The sequence below is a fragment of the Struthio camelus genome, chromosome Z (genome assembly GCF_040807025.1).
Source record: "Struthio camelus isolate bStrCam1 chromosome Z, bStrCam1.hap1, whole genome shotgun sequence".
NCBI classification, from domain to species: Eukaryota; Metazoa; Chordata; class Aves; order Struthioniformes; family Struthionidae; genus Struthio; species Struthio camelus.
The window spans coordinates 72,834,601-72,851,637 of record NC_090982.1 but is presented as its reverse complement, the minus strand read 5'-3'; the positions used below and the strand labels follow the sequence as shown (position 1 = coordinate 72,851,637).

Sequence of the window (17,037 nt, the reverse complement as noted above, 5' to 3'; positions counted from 1 at the left end):
AAAAAAAAAAGGCTCTGAGGGGCTTGAATTTGACTTTCTATGGGCCAAATATCAATACAAATTCGCATCTTCTGTGACTGTGCAACTGCAAGCATCATGCACTTCTAATAAAAATGAAGTATAAGACATGCTGAACTTCATCCTTAGAAGCTGGGACCATTTATACACAGACTAAATCTCTTCTACTTAAAAAAAAAAAAAAAAAAACTATCTTTCAATATAAGACAAGTAAATATAAAAAATAAGACTGGTGGCTTATTTCTACAGCTGGCAGAAGAATTCAGACAAGAAAGAAGAGCAGTGAGAAGCTTAATAGAACTAAACATAAATATCTTACAGCTTTCTCTACTTAATAGGATTCCATCAATAGCTACATGGCCTTTTATTAAATATATGAAGTTTTGTAACGGAATAGGAGGGCCACGTACTTTGCCAATTTAACCAGATACTTCAGAATTGTCATAATCTTTGCTAAAAAGAATATTCCAAGATTCTGAAAATGATGTACCCAAGAAAATTTACTGATAAACTCATTACTCAAAGTTTTACCTCACGGTATCGAACTTTCAGCAAGTAGCATTGAAACTAGCAATGATAAAAGGAAAAAAAGTGTTTCAACAATCTACAGGTCAGTACTATCTTATCATCCAGTCAACACTATCAACAGCAGAGACAGATAATAACAGAAACTTTTGTTAATGTTTAAATCTGCATTTGAAAAGGAAGCGTGAAGAACCAATACAGATTTTTGCTATTTCCTTGTTCTATTACCAAGAAACTTTATTAGAGGTGATTTAAATGAAAACTAAAACATGATGGTTCAGCAACACAGGAAGGGATAGCAATTTTTAAAATAATCATGGCATTTTAAAATGCCATTTTTTGAATAGTATTCTGGTTTTAACTCATGTTAACCACGGTCTGGTTAAAACAAAACACTAATATTGGGATACAAACCTATGGACAAAGTAAATGGGAGATGCAATTATATAGCTACAAGTAGCATCAAGCACTACTAGAAAAATTCAACCTAATTACTTTGTTTGACAAGGCTGGAGTTTAACATCTACTTTTACCCTACATGAGCAACCAACTTCTTTATACCCAAGCAACTGTTCTGGCTCACGTGACAAACTCCTTTTTCTTGTATTCTGACATAGCCACAGCAGAAAACAACTTCCCAATCCTTTTGCCCTTACATCTTTTGTGCTGCAATCATGCAAAGCCTGTACAGAACAGATGGAGACTTCCAACCCAAGGAAGGAGCTCCTAATTATAAGCATTAATGAAGCTCCACTGAAAACAATATAATATTCTTATTATTGTGTGTCACAAATTCAGAAGAAGTAAACTCATTCAGAAGTAAAAAGTTCACAGAAAATATAATAACACAGGCATTACTGTTTGCTGAATGTAAGCAATACCATTAAAAAACAAACAAACAAGAATACTAACAAACTAGCATCCTTAGCAATTACAGCTTGTAACTCCAGTACATGAAGCTAGGATGTCTTATTTCACGTGACAAGATAGTTTAAGATGAGCCACCTCATGAGGAAAAGATTGACAAAGAAAGTACAGTACTGCCAGGAGACGTCAGTTATTCAATATTCTTTAAGCCTGTAATTAATCAAATTACACTGGGATTATTATGTTGCTGAAGGTGACATTTAATACGATAAGTCAAAGTAACTAAATTAGGGTACCTGCAGATGCTAGTCATCCAATGACACACTGCAAGGAGAATTGAATATCAGCCTTTCTGACCACACCAATTTCAAACATGAGTCGTCATATTCTGCATATCAATATTTTTACTTTAGTTTCATTTCTATCCTATCAATGCACTTTAACAGAAGTGGCTGTAATTATTTCTCTATATGAAGTTTATTAGTTGTTACACAGTCTTTTACAATGAATGGCTTAGGTAAAAATTAACCCTAATGAGAAGCTGAGAAATTTTATATTCATATATATATATATATATACACACACACACACAAACCAAACAAAAAAAATAATTCTGTCAATCTCACTTGAATTTCTTAATGAGCAAATGTTTAAAAAAAAAAACCACAAGACCTACTAAGAAGGCCCCGCATTCTTTTGTTAAAAAATTGAGAATGCTTATAATAACCAAACTACAGTAAAAACTTGTCAAAAAGCATCAAATTGCAGTTATAAAAAAATCCCTATTTGGATCTTCACACACATTCAAAATCATTGATACCACATTTAAAGCAGCTAAGTAAGATCTTTCATTTACAGTCCACCAGTTATATATACATACACTTGCTATGTTCTACAGCAATGACAACTACTCCCTGACAAAACTGGATATACTATACTGTACTTTATAAAGTCATTCCAAAAATAACACAGCTAAGTGAGTTAATATGGAAAGTTATGCAAGAGAAAGTAGGACTTTTTCACACATATCAACCTACCCATGTAAGCAGACTATTTACTCTGTACTTTTTAAACTAGGGACATATATGAATTCTTACCCTGCGTTGTTACTGACTGCAGTTATTTCCTTTACTCCAGTCTTCAGTAAACCCCCTATAAGGTTTTCAGGGATCCCACACAATCCAAAACCTATGCAAAATAAAGAAAATTGAATATGTAACAAGTGTTTGAAAGAACACAGTTCAATCAAAAGTCTGGCAACATGCACTGATTGATTGAAAATCTTTTCTGAATAGACAAGAACAAGCTTCTTGGATGACTAAAGAGCCCAATACTTCTGGAAATAAACTTGTTTGGAGTAAGAATAGTGGACTACAATTAACTTCCAAATCTGAAGTGCTTAAATTCAGAAGTGCGACCAAAGAGCTTTATCCAGTTGCACCCTTAGTGCTGGAATCTCCTAGAGTCACCAGATGCTTCCCAGCTTGGATGAAAGCAATTTAACTCTTAGAGGTCTGCTCATACCTAAATGACCTTTGGAGCAGGGCTAGAGAACATCAGCTCTCCAAGTGTGCGTCCTAACCACTACATTATGCCATTTTACTCATTATTTCACCCTCTCTTTCTGCCTATCTGATCTTCAGCTCTTTGCTGCATATAATGTCAAACAGGAGTGAAGAGTTCTCCCACACAGTATAGCCTATCATTAGATGATAAAAATCTGAGAACCTTAACCTGGGGAAGATCTGTGACACTGGAAGCATAACAACCCAGACCTCCACCCAGGCTGAGGTGCCTGGAGCTCCTACCTGTGATGCAAGAACCCTGTTTGCCTAACAAAGTACAACGCCAAATCTGAGGCATCTAAAGGCTTAGACTGGGCTTTAGCACCAAGACCCTTAACACTTTGTTTCCAATCACTTAGCCTCAGATCTTCCTTTGTTCCCATCAAGCAATAAAAAAAAAAAAAAAAAAAAAAAAGGCAGTAATTCTTCCCATTGGGCATTTTGCCTCATTACAGATCTCCAATGATGCTTCCCACATTTTACAACATTATGTTCTTTATTCTTCTTCAATACTAAAAATCAGCTGGAACCAATTACATAGAGAGATTTTTTTTTTCTTTAAGTGGATTGAATTGGGTGAAATTCTGAAAATCAACTAGAAGACTCAAGAGCTCAATACACATTGAAAACCAACATGACGCAATTTCTTGACTCTTCTGAAAATATTACGCGCATCCATTTAGTGTAATGTAGATAGATATTATCTTCACTTCCCAGTCAGAAACAGGTTAGGCGATTTGCTCAGCATCAAAAGAGCCGGTGACAAGGAGCTACAAAATATAGAGAATGCTACTACAAACATGATCAAACCAGAATTTCATACCATTTGAAAAAATAACACTAACCTGAAAAGTCCAAGTTAATATTTTGCATTAAAATTGGCACAAGTAAAATCTAGTATTTCATTAGTGGGAAAAAATAATTCTTCTTCTGCTGATTTTTCCTCCTCTAGCAAGCAAATAGGAACTTCCTCACTGAAAAAGTTTGTCCCATGAGTAGCAGTAAGAAATCACTTGTTTAAAATACCCATACAAGAATATGGATTCTTGAATTAGTTAATTTAAAAAGAACCAACATACAAGATTTCATCCATAACAAATCGAATATTTACCACCAACAAGTATAGTTGCCCCATTGGGTATATCTTTTACAGCTTCCACAGGATCAGTATAAAACTTGGTGTTGCGTTGACAGCTGGTAGAAAAGTAGCACCCACAAATCTGGAACAACATTAATAGAAAAAAATGAAGTAATAAAAAGCATTACATTGTAGATTTATAATGATGACTATCCCCATAACTAAGTAAGGAGATGTACAAAAAAAGACTGATATTGCCACTCGAGACACTAAATGTTTGTGGAGAGAGAGAGAGAGACAGAAAGATAGAGAGAGGTTCAGCTGCAGCATCTTTTATGGATCAGTATCACTCTTACATCTCTAAAGCACGGAGTCATCTGTTTTCTCTCCCCCAAAGTCATAGCACATTTTGCTATTCTGTTCATGGGTATGATAAATGCTTTAGGCGTAATACAAGCTGCATCAATCTGACAACATTCAAAGATATTTTAAATTTCTGAATACTATACTACAGGAAGTCCCAAGCTGTCAACAGTTTGAACAGGCTCAAATGGTAATTGTTCAGCATGAGTTAGAGCAACCCAAAGACTGCTCTAGCTTGTATATAACTACCTGGAGCTTCAAAGATATCCAGGCACTACAGACAACCAGAAGTTGCTGAAGTAGAGGGCCAGCATCACCACGGAGTTGAAGAGGAGGTCGATGAACTGTGCAAAGCACTGCACTGTGCTGGCAGTATAGTAAGCAGGGACTCTTTGACAGGGTGACACTTCCACCAACTTCCTAAAACAGTTTTAAAGCTCCTTCTGAATCTCCTTCATTCTGGGTTGTTCTCGAACAACAGAAGGAGCTCTAAAACTCCTGTTTTAAAACCCAGAATCAGGGATCAATAAAACATCACTAAGTAACATCACTAAGGAGTGATTCTACACTGGCTGAGAAAGAATGAAAGACCAAACCTCACGGTCAATTCTACCATGACCATTTCTTCCAGAAACATTCTTTCAGGACCACAGCGAGGTTGCAAAGAGCATCTCCTCTGGCCCCCTTCTGTACGGAAGAGACAAAAGGAGCAGCAGGCACTGGCAGCCACAGGAGACCCAGTCCAACCAGAGGGCAAGCGGCAGGGCAGGATGGCTCCTTGCCCTCAGGCCTGACGAAAGAGGCAGGGCTGGAGAGAGGCCAGGCCACTCACCCCATGGACACATGGGCAACAACATTTTAAAGGCACCACAGGTACCTTTTCCCTAAACCTAACCTAAACAGGTATACCTGTAACTGTGGGGAACAATATTCTAAGATTAAAAGAGTATACACTACTCTGTTTATCCTCATTCAAGAAGCAGCAAATTCTGGTCCTAAGAAACTCACTATCCTTGCCCCTAGGCACACAAATAATGGCATTTATCTCTTCAGTCATTGTGACCAACTTCCTTAAGAGTAAGTTATATAATCTTTGTCTGACTCTTAATTACAGTTAGAAAGAAATGAAGATGAAAATAAAGATGTAATGCCAGTATAACAGCAAAAGTGTCTGCCACTGGCCACAAAGCTTTGTCAAGACAGTCAGAAGAAACTAACAGCGAAATCCAGTTCCCGGTGGATTCTTCTGAACTTATTTCAGGTGTTATGTAAACATAACAATAACAGAAAGAGTACTTGAACTTTACGCAAATGTAGACATGAAGTGTGACAATAAAAGGAAAAGACAAATGGATAATCAAAGGAACTTGGACCAAAAAAACAAAAGCCAAGTCAAAATCAAGGTCTGTACCAGACCTCTTCTAAGACAGGGTAAAAAAAAAAAAAAAAAAACAGGTTACAGTTACAATGAGGCAGGCTGTGTTATGCAATACCAGGTTGGATAGCTCCAAGAAGGGTGTCTGCCCTACTGTTCTAAACATGTTTTTCCTCAGTCCCTTACCCACCCACTCTGCTGTTTGAGGGCTATGAGTTTTCATTAAGCCAAGGTGCCAGAGAGCACCCACATTAACCCACAACCCCGGCCGGGGAAGTTAAACACCCTGCACTCGGCTGTGAGTCTGGCTGCCCAGGTTCAAGAGGGACAGAAATAAGATGGGAACAGATCCGCCATTAGGATAATCAGCAGAACAGAAGGAAATAATACGGAAGAGCAAAACAACTTAGCAAAACAAAGGCTGAAAAAGATACAATTATTATCCATAAACACATCAGGAATAAACCTGGGGGTGAGAAGGAGAGTAGGTGAGCTTAAACTAAAGCAAAACAACAACACGAAAAGGCAAAGAAACAATTCTGGCTCAAGAAGAAACTACTTGGAGTACAGTCACACGCAGGCTGAACACCAGTAGATCAGTGGGGTCCCGAAGAGCCTTCCCCTAGGAAGGGCAGAAGCAAAGGAGCGACCCGGCTACGCAACAGAACTCAGGGCATTCGTGAATGGGAATTTAGGACAAGGTGCCGGGCACCGTGCTAGCTGACCCGGACCCTCTCGCGTTCCCCTGTCCACCCGCATGCAGCCCACGTCTAGGAAAACGCTGGGCAGTTATGTGTGCATGTATCTATATCTATACACATGTGTGGGTATGCATACACACACACACGCATATATATATATATATAAAGCGACTTCCTGTAATTATACAGCGATTTCAGACTTCGAAAAAAAAAGAAATTCGGTGCAACGTCTCCAGCCCCCGTCGCCCCAGGTCACAGCATCCCAGGCAGCTGCGAGCCGAGCGCCCCCCGGCCCGCGGCTGCTGCCCGCCCTCCGCCGCCCCCACCCGCTTCGCACCGCGCCGAGCCGCCCCTCATCCCGCCAAGGTCACGGCCACGGGCCGCCGAGCCGGCGGCGAGGGGGGCCGGGGCGGCCTTACCTCCGCCCGGGCGGCCCGCGCGGCGCCCAGGAGGATACGGCGGCCGCGGGGCGGCAGGAGGAGTTTGCAGGCCGCCATCTTCGCGCTGCGCGGCACTGGGGCGGGGAGCGGCGCGGGCGGCGCCTCTGCGCAACGGCGGGCGAGGGGCGCGGGCCGGCCGGCCGGCCGGCGGCGGGTCACGTGGGCCGAGGGCGGGTGGGGGGCGCGGGCGCGGCGCCCACTGACGTCGGCGCTGGCCCAGGCGGGGCGCGGGCGCGGCGCGGAGCGGAGCGCTGTACAGCCGCCTCCGCCGCCGCCGGGCGAGCGGCAGCGGGGCCACCCGGGCCCGGCCCGGGCGCCGCCGTGCCCCCTGCGGGCCTGGCCCCCGCCTTCCCCCCGGAGGCGAGCCGCCGCGCCCGCGGAGCACAGGGCGGCAGCAGCGCCGGGCCGCAACGCCGGAGGGGCGTCCAAGAGACAAGGACACGCGCGGAGCACGTGTCAGTGCTGCAAGCCATTTCCGTGTTAAACTGTTTTTTATTATTATTATTATCCCCCCCCCCGCCCCGTTTTACTTGTAAGGCTCTATCACCTCCACAGACAACCCAGAGGCGCCACCACGGAGGTCTCCCTGAGAAGCTGTCTCTCAAGTCTTCCAACGTGACCCAGAATTTGCTGATTTACTTGTAGATGGTTTTCTTACATATTCAGAAAAGGCCACTTCGATTTTTCTTCCAGCAATCTGTGGTCAAGAATCAAAAACACTAGAACGGAGCTGCTGATAGGCGCTTTGAATGGTTAACGTGCAGAGCTGTAGTGCTCAAGGTTAGCCAGTCTCCTGTAAGCACATGGTCTCTACCAGGCGCTTGGAGGCTATGTTGGATGGAAAAAATGTTACTAGAATAGATGGATACTTGTTCAGTCACATGATGCGAACGGTTTCCTGCTAGCAGTTCTGTTCCTGCTAAACGGAAAATTCACAGCATGCCTCCACCATCATTTACACTTTCTAAAAATACCCGGAGTGATCAGTTCATGCCCTAATGATGCCTGATGGAAGATACAGAGAAAAATGTGACAAGCGGTTTAGATGCAGGAAAAGATGAATTCCCCCCAGACACGACACGAGGTCACACTTCTCTCCTGCCACATTGCTATTGTTGTTTCCAGGCTCTCTCCAGCGCAGCTGCCAGCCTTGCTATACAGAACTTAGAGAGGGTTGAATGTGACAAAGGATAATTTACAACCAGGAAGCCAACATTTTAACGGAGTGCCACTAGCCTCGCTCTTTGTGTCCGTGCACGTTATTTCACTTTATTCCAAACACAGGTCCAGCCTTCAGGGTGCTGCTCTGCGACACCTAGAAGCAGAATTTGGCTGTGTCTCACTGGCCTCCACCATGTCAGTCTCTTACGCATTTTCAGAGAAGTGGTACTTGTAGCTACACTGCATAAAACTGACAAATTTTGCAGATGCCAGTGAAATGTGTGGTGGACACTGCTTTCGTGTTGGGCTCTCGGGGATTTAGATCAGGAATGGTTTTGTTTCTAAACACCTGTTGGATTTAGTTAGCCAGCTAAGTCTGGGGCAGTTCTAGGTGTGAAGAGCTACAAATTACCGTCAGTGTCAAGCATGTGACATTAGTCAAACATTTCTCACCTTTAACAACATTTAGAGATGAATAGTGGGAGAGTTTTAAGCCCTTAATGCCAAATACAAGTTAGTAGATAGGTATTTTGGAGCAACTGCAGGTTAATGATTGCATATTCCGTTATAACACCCTTTAGTTATACTGCTACCGAGCATACGAACACGTCAAAGTCAGACCAGTGCAATACACTGAAATACCGTGTCTCAGAGAAGTCCAACAAAAGCCATAAAAGAGTTAGCAAACATGCGGGCATTTTTTACCTACTTGCTTTTATCTGTATAGGGGGAAGATCTTACCAGAACTCTGAGATAACCAATTTATTTCTGGGTAAACGTCTCATCAACATTTGTTTATAAAGTTGTTATACTTTTAACTAGATTTTTGCCTGTTTGTTAGACCCATTAGAATTTGGCAAGAAAATTCAATCGCTGAGCCATGAAAATCACATATTGAATCAAACAGAAGGGAAAGCTTGTTAAATTATGCAGTATCTAGAATACATGCACAGAACACCTAAACTTACCTTCCAACACGTTAATAGGTCCCAATTTGAAACAAGAGGCTGGTGTTTACATACTTTCCAATATTACTCAAAATACTTACATACTTTTGATATTACTTGTTTAAGAGCACAGGAAACTCATCTTGAGATAAAGTAGAATGAATCTGAATCCCTGGATACGGAAGGGAAGCTCAAAGAGAATGAAAGAAGGTAATTCATAACATCTACATCTTTCTTCAAGAGTGGAATTTCTACAAGGAAAAGCAAATCAAGGAAAGATTCAGAGGGGAAAAAAACCTTAAACATACTGCAGGTTACAGACCTAAAGGTACTGCATAGTAATAAATGCATTCCTGCTGGCAACATGAGAATAACCGCATCGACCTGTGCAACACTATTGAACAATTTTAAGATCCACTCATAGCTTTTATAGGATATATATTTACCTCGGGAAAGAGAAAAGGGCTGCCAGCTGCATCACCAATGATTACAGTGGTCAGTCACGTGAACTTAAATATTAAAATTGTAAATATAAACTTATTAGCAAGGGTCAGGTGAAAGGAAGGTCATTACAAAGAAAAATTTACTCATTACATAGAAGCATTTGTGAGTCTAGTCAAAGCTGTACTTGCTGAAAACTAGCAGGTAGTCACCAAATGAAAGCTCACTTCATTAATAAATACATATAAAATTAAACATAAACACCAAAGGCAAAATCAAAGTGGAAAACAAAACAAAGCAAAATAAAAACCCTAAAAGCCAAACGTCTAAATAGCTATGGCAGTGTAAAGCAAGGGAGAGAACCATAGAGCCAAGATTTCTGAAGGAAAACGACCTAGGGAGCTGCTGAGGAACGCTTTTGCCCTACTGGCAAGATTTCCTCTTTGCAGGCCTAAGCTTAGGATCAAAGAGGATACCAAGGTATGAGAGGATCCTGAAGCTACATAATAATCAACAGCTTTTTGGTTACACTTCTTTATCTGTGAATGAACTTTTGAGCAGTCAATAGAAAAATACTACATATTTTTGCTACAATGAATATCTTAGTAGACTATAGGAATACGGTTAATTCAAGTAACTATAAAAACTTCTAAGGAAGTTCTCATGAGCATATTGGATAAGTAGATTGAAAAATCTAGCAGGGGGATTTTTTTGCTTGCTTCATCCTTTTCCTATTTCTATTTTAGTACTTTCATATTTTAGGCAGGATGTCCTACTTTATATAGAGAGTTTCTAATATCATGTCAGATTGTGTATCATGATTATAAGCTAGGATAGGCAACTACGCAAAACTTTTTCGAAGCCACTGAATATTTTATACAAGGTCAAAGCTAGAGAATTAAAGTTATTACAGCAAGTTATTCAGTTATTAACCTCCGCAATCCTAACAGAAATAGCCACTGAAAACTCAGTTAAATCCACAGTTAACTGGTTACTGTAATTTCATGGTCTTAAAAATAGACAGAGAATTTCAAATTTTCCAGCAATTGCAAATTCTACACCTCAATTCAAAACCAGAACACTTACCATGTTAAGTTATACAGAACTTAAAAATTAAAGTCAGTCAATTTTGTATATTAAAAAACAGAAAACTATTACTCAACATGATCCTTAGCAACTCTGTTCAGGTTTTAATAACATACATTTAGTAACTGTCATCAATACAATCAAAAGTAGTGAAAAGTAATAATCTTCAACAGCGACAGTCCAATACGCCTACTAGTTCTGGAAGAAGGATAACCGATTTATCATTAATTCCCTTACTGCAGGAATGAGAAAAAACAAAAGGCCTATTCAGCAGATATTCACAGACACCAGCTGCAAAAGTGCCATATATTTGTACACCAACATTTATAGAGAATGCTTTTAGTTCTTGCTGAGGAATGCTACTAATCTCTTACTCCTCATTTTTTGCCAGGAGTTTTTTGCTGCAAGAATGCAGCAGAACAGGAAAGTTTTTTCTTCCTTTGGCTAAACAGAAATCATGGGGTTATTTTACACTCTAAACAGATAGTGTTGTAGAAGATTAAAGCAAAACAAAACAAAAGGGGCTACTGGAACAGTAAACTGGAAACAGGAATCCTGAGCAGCTGTCATGCTGCACGTCAGTTCATGTTTGTTAGCACTACTGCAACAGGCTTTTCCAATGCAATGGTATAGTTAAAAGCTACATAGAGGTACTTTCAAACTGACTTCATCTGCAAACAGAATTAGTATGTATTCGAAACTCAGAATCTAGGAAGAATGTGCAAAACTGTTAGGAAAAAAAAAAACTCTTTATTTGTGTTTGATACGCAACTTACCAAAACAACTACAGAAACTGAAGAGGATAATGTAGAACCACATCTGCAGGAGTTGTATACAGTAAACAAACCACACAACTCCCATTGCAGATAGTGCTGTGGAATAAGCCAACTGCACAGATGCTAATCAAGAATTACAAAAGGCTAGCATCTGTTTAAGTTACAAGTTTCACCTATAAAGCTGGTTTCCTTTTTGAAACTTGGACTTTGTCATCCATTTCATGGGCGTGGTGCTTATTTGGCAACCACCATTTCTTGGCTACAAGAGTCTGGCACGCAAACTCATGCCTGAGGTCCAAGCCTACGTAATTATTTTATCATCCTTAGGGAGTCGGTTCCCTACATGCTCTGATAAGACAGTCTTATCTGAATTACTTGTTTTGCCCAATTCTTCTTGTCCATTCAGCTACCGAGGAGCAACTCTCTGGAGTTCAGAACCACTTCCCTTTTACAGTGGGCCAGTTCATCAGTAATTGGGTTAACATTCTCAAGACAAAGCATGAGCTAAAAATTGTACATGTAGGCAAATCAGACAGCTGTTTCCTGTTCCATTTCATTTTTCAGTGGCAATCAAATGAACAGAAGAATTGGTAAGAACTAGTAAGGAAGGTAACGAAACTTTCACATGGAATATATGGCAAAATCTGAAACTTTTGTTGAATTCTTCATAAATACATTTAAAAAGAATACTTACATTCATTCGTCCATCTTTTAAAAAGACCATAGAATCAGTCAATCAGTCTTAGAAATGTGGGTTTTCCTTCAGCTCTCCCCTGGTTCTGGCTTAACTGTCTGACTTTAAACTTGGTTCTACAAAAACACACTCAAAAGGAGCTTGGAGGCCTGCTAAGCCTAAGTGTGGGTGAGCACCTCACATTTTCAGGCACCCAGCTATTTCTCAGGACAGCCTCAGGTCTCTAACTCTCGAATCCATCAGTTGCAAACGTCACCTAAAGATCAGGAAGGTCTGTTTGAGGGGCCAGATTGAAGCCATACTCTGATAGTTCCCTGAGGACTTCAGCACTCAGCTGTGGGGGTTTTGTACAGTTTTAGGAAATAAAACCATTTCAGATTGATATTACTATAGTGAAACACCCCCATTAAATGCCACAATATATCGAGCACACTTGTAACAGCCTGTGGCATCCTACTGAACTCTCAAGCAGGAAAGGGAAGCAGTTTTACATTTATCTTCCTCCAGCATCAATGGCTTCCGTCACCTAAAATAGCAGGCCCCAATTAGATGTTACTTCTCTACCAAGTTTCACATACATAACTTTAAATAACAACGGTAACCAGGTGGACTCAGTTGAATAATTCCTATGGGAATGGTGAATCTCATAGAATTTTAGAGGGCCTTTTGAAAGTCTAATTCACACAATTTTAGATTATTCACCCAGTGAGTGAATATGAAGCTTCCTGGATGTGGTGCATTTAAATTGTTGATCACATCAAGTAAGAACTTGAGAATTTCAATGAGGTTGCAAGTTATCCACAACACGAATCAGAAAATCTGTCATAAAGTAATGATCTTAGATCTCCCATTTACATCACAGAATAAAACCTTGGTTACTATAATCATAGCTCACCATTCCTACAGTTGTGTAGGAATGTGACGGAAGAATTACTTGTGACAAAAATTGTTCTTTAAATCTCAGTAATATTTATATTTATTTATTTAGGCCTTTGAAACATAAAGTACTTACTTGAACATCGGTTCAAGAGGGTACTTTTAACAAGCATGCCACCAGCTAACAGACTTCAAGAATGTAGACAATGTGCATCCTCCTTTGCCCTGAGTGTATCAGAAACACAGACTTCTTGCTCTTGCAGCAGATGAGTTCTCATGTGATCTTCTCCACGTTTCTATTTTTTAGGGAACGGCATTAATTCATTCTATGTTATAGACATAAAACAAATTCTTCTGTGGTGACCTGTCATGACAAATTAATGACATAAGCCATTAGTTTAAGTTGCTCTAAAATAAATAATTATATTCCCAAAAATGTACATGTCTATAATTGGATGTACAGACAATCCCTGAGTGCTGCCAAAATGTTATATGAAAATTATGCTCTTATAATTCTAAAAAAATAATTTTTTGTTTTCAAGCTCTACCCAAAAAGGAAAATGTCACAGCTCCAAAAAATAGCTGCTGCTTTTATGGACTTACTACTGCAAATTATAAAGGCTGAATTCTCAGGCCCCCCCCCCCAACCCCTTCTTTTCTTTAGTATGAGCTTCCAGCACTTTTCCAGAGCTTGAAGTGACTGTTTTATAGTGACCACTATCTTTAACAGTCATAGTTAGAAATGCCAACAGAGTCCCAAAGTTTCGTCAGGAGAATATCACCTCTGATTTTTTACTTAAAATGAAAATACTGTATAGCTGTGTTAACTTTCTAGATTGACAAGGCAGGGTGGTCAGTTACCTCGCTGTACAATTTAGCAAAGACTGCTAATGTATTTTTAAAAATAATGTATCAGGTTATTTTCCCAAATTTTCTGAAACTTCTGAATGATTTTTCTAAAACTCAATGGAAAACTAACAAGTACTATCAAATTTTCTTCACTGAGGTATACTGTGAGCAAATAGCTGGACCATCTGGCTGAACTAAGAAGTAGCAAGATAATAAACAGCAAATAGGTAATAATATAACAAATATTAGAGATATTTTACTGCTTAATTATAGATCAAGTTAAAGTAAACACGAATATACTAACACTATGTATGTAGTAAGTGACATTGATGTTTCCTGTCCAAAAAAAAAAGATAACCAGCAGAGATTCACTGTATTTTCTTATTTGGTAAAACTCCCCCTCTTTTCAACAGAGGACTTTTTAAAAATGAGTCTGAAGGTAAAGGAAGCATTCAGCATCCCTTAAAGTTTTGTGTGAGAGGGAAGAGGCTCTAAGTTTGAATTTTGATTCCAAACTCAAGACTCAAGTAACCTCTCTTTAAAGGCAGAGTAAAATAGGTCAGGTTCTACTTCTAAAGCATAGTTTGACTGGTATTGTTTCCAGTTCATACTGCCTACCCCACTCCATGCCAGTCACCCATCAGTCAGGACAGTACAGCCCTTTATGTGACTGCACATTGAACTGCAATCCAGAAAAAGGGGAGGGGAGGCTTCAAACCAAGCGGGAGGAAGAGGCAGCAGAGCAGAGCAGCTGGTTAAACTTTTCCAAAAGAAATGCTTGCCAAGCTATGATATGACACCTCTGTCTTTCATAAAACTTTCTCAAGCACGAACGGTGGCTCCTCTTTGCTGTGTTTTAGAAATGCATGCAGCACAACAGGAACAGAAACATTTGTTCTTATCCATCCCATGATTCTTCCAGGAAAAGGTATGTTTTTTTCTCAGGGGAAAACCTAGAAGAACCAGAAAAGCTTTAATGCTAAGTGCCACATCAGTTAATACAAAACGCCAATTAGCAGATTTAAGTGTGCTATGATCCAAGAGAATCAACAGTTTATAAAACCTCTTATGGTGCCATAAAAGTTTACTAAAAGCCAGATGAAGGTTCTCTGAGCATAAGTTACACATAACAGCTTCAGGAGGGAAGTTACAAGTCTCAGACAGGAGCCAAACCCACCAAATTGACAGTTATGCGTCTCATACAGCTCATGGTTACATAGATCAGTTTAGTGATCCAACTGGAGGCTAGGTCTGTGGGAAAAATTATCAGCATTTAGTCCGATAAGCAAACTGATCTCATACACCATACTGTCATGTGACTCTCGGATTAATACAATTAAAGGCTGGGAGCACACAATCAGGGACAAGTTTATGGTCACTTGTTTTTTGACCGAATGACATTATTTTTATGTTAGCTAAAAGTCAGCTGTGAAACAATACCCTAAATCACATAAACAATAATCTGTAATGCCCAGTTATGGAGGCAGGCGTGAAGGCTACAGTAAGCAAGTCTTCCTGTATTGCACGCGTCCACAGTACACGCAGTTCTTTGATCAGTAACCATACAGCAGAAAAATCCCGTCTTGCCTGTTCTAAGTAAACTGTTTCATTCTAATAGAGGCATTTGCACACTTTATAGTTACTGTTTAAAAAGCTACCTGAACCTTCTCCAGCTCCAAAAAGCAATCCCTACTTGTTGGTCTCATGCCCCCTTTTTATAGGGAGGTCACTTCAGAAGAGCAGCTACATCTTCAAAGCTCACTGCATATCATTTCCTAATAATCAACAATCAACTGCTAAATCCTCTCATATGTTCAGAACCTATTCACATGCAAATCCGATGCCATATTGTCCCCCGTGCAGAAGGCCACATCATAAGAAAGCAGCTGTTTTATATTTTGTCAGGGGACAAACCCAACCTGCACGTACACTTGAAACAGGTAGGCAAGGAACGGTCGTGCAAGGTTAGGCAAACAAAAGTACAACACAGCTACAATGTCTTTTAATAGCTGGCATTCACATGCTTCTCTGTAACTAATGTGTTTCACAACCACTGGTGCAAAAGTAACATTCCACTACAGCTCGCCCTCAGGCCCGATTTCACGTTTGAGACTAACCATGTGAATATCAAATGCTCTGACTTAACTATATTTCATACTGAACACACGGTTTTATTTTCCATTTGATGCAGAGCAAGAGGGTATGTATGCGTCTAAATAAAAAGACAATAGTAGAGGACTGACTGATTTAGATACTTTTCTATTCAATGATTTGACGTTCTTGCCTGCCATGACCCTGATTTCTGGAAATCATGTCACAAAGCTTAACTCCATGAACACAGAGGAACTCCTTGGTGACTACTTCCCACTTTCTTAGCATCGTCTGGATTAACTTCCAGTTTTGCACACCTTCCCTGGTAACTTGTATTTTATTAGTTCCACATATGCCGTATGTGAAAGCATGCATCTTCCTGTATGAATCAGACAGACATTTCAAAGCTGGTACCTTAATACTGACCATCTTTCTTATAAATAGAGATAACATTATATATAACACACTCACGAAGCTCACAAAGAATAAATATATACCCTTGCCTAATAGTTCCTGTGCATGAAACCACAAATAACTTTTTTGTTTACCTTCAAGAGCAAAAAGAATTGATTCAAAAAGTAGAATGACAAAAGACAGGTAAAGGATCAAATATTCTGTAACACCTTTTCACAAACTCATTTTCTCTCAACTATTTACATAGACAACATTTCTCATAATCCTCAACTAACAAAATTTCTCTCAGGTTACTTTCTCCAATAATTAGTATGATTTCACTATCATCCCACTAATGTGTTCAAGAAAATTTGCACTACCTGCAGAACTTAAAAGCTCTTGAGACTACTAAAAATGACAAAAGTTTATCTTTCATTGCTGTGAAAAGCTGTTTTCTCCAGACAATCCTGTACTTTTAATTAGAGCTAACAACATTTTCCTACCACAGTGGCTTTCCAGTTCCTCTCTGTAATTATGAGCTTTGGTAACACTGAGTACAAAGAGGAACAACACACATCATGACCAAAGAAATTCTTTAACTTTCACAAATAAAAGAGGTTACAAATCATTGTCTAAAGCAAGATAAATTATTAGAAATTATTATAGGTCTTGAATATACGTATGCTTAAAGTTTTCACATATTTAAAGATGTCAAGACATCCCAGTTTCACTGTTAAATATATCAGAATAGGTAATAAGTGCTGATGGAATAGCACAGGACAAAAGTATTT

General features: G+C 39.7%; 1 protein-coding gene across 1 annotated transcript in view; it reads right to left on the bottom strand.

Annotated features, from left to right (window-relative positions):
- The window catches only part of LOC138064565 (succinyl-CoA:3-ketoacid coenzyme A transferase 1, mitochondrial-like), a 77,788-nt gene extending 70,719 nt beyond the window's left edge, over nucleotides 1-7,069 (bottom strand). Inside the window, exons 1-3 of the mRNA XM_068927786.1 lie at nucleotides 6,912-7,069; nucleotides 4,087-4,195; nucleotides 2,508-2,598 (exon numbers count right to left, since the gene is read on the bottom strand). Coding sequence (XP_068783887.1) covers nucleotides 2,508-2,598; nucleotides 4,087-4,195; nucleotides 6,912-6,989 — 278 coding nt within the window. The 5' untranslated portion in view covers nucleotides 6,990-7,069. The remainder of the gene's footprint in view (nucleotides 1-2,507; nucleotides 2,599-4,086; nucleotides 4,196-6,911) is intronic.
- Nucleotides 7,070-17,037: the final 9,968 nt, after the last annotated feature.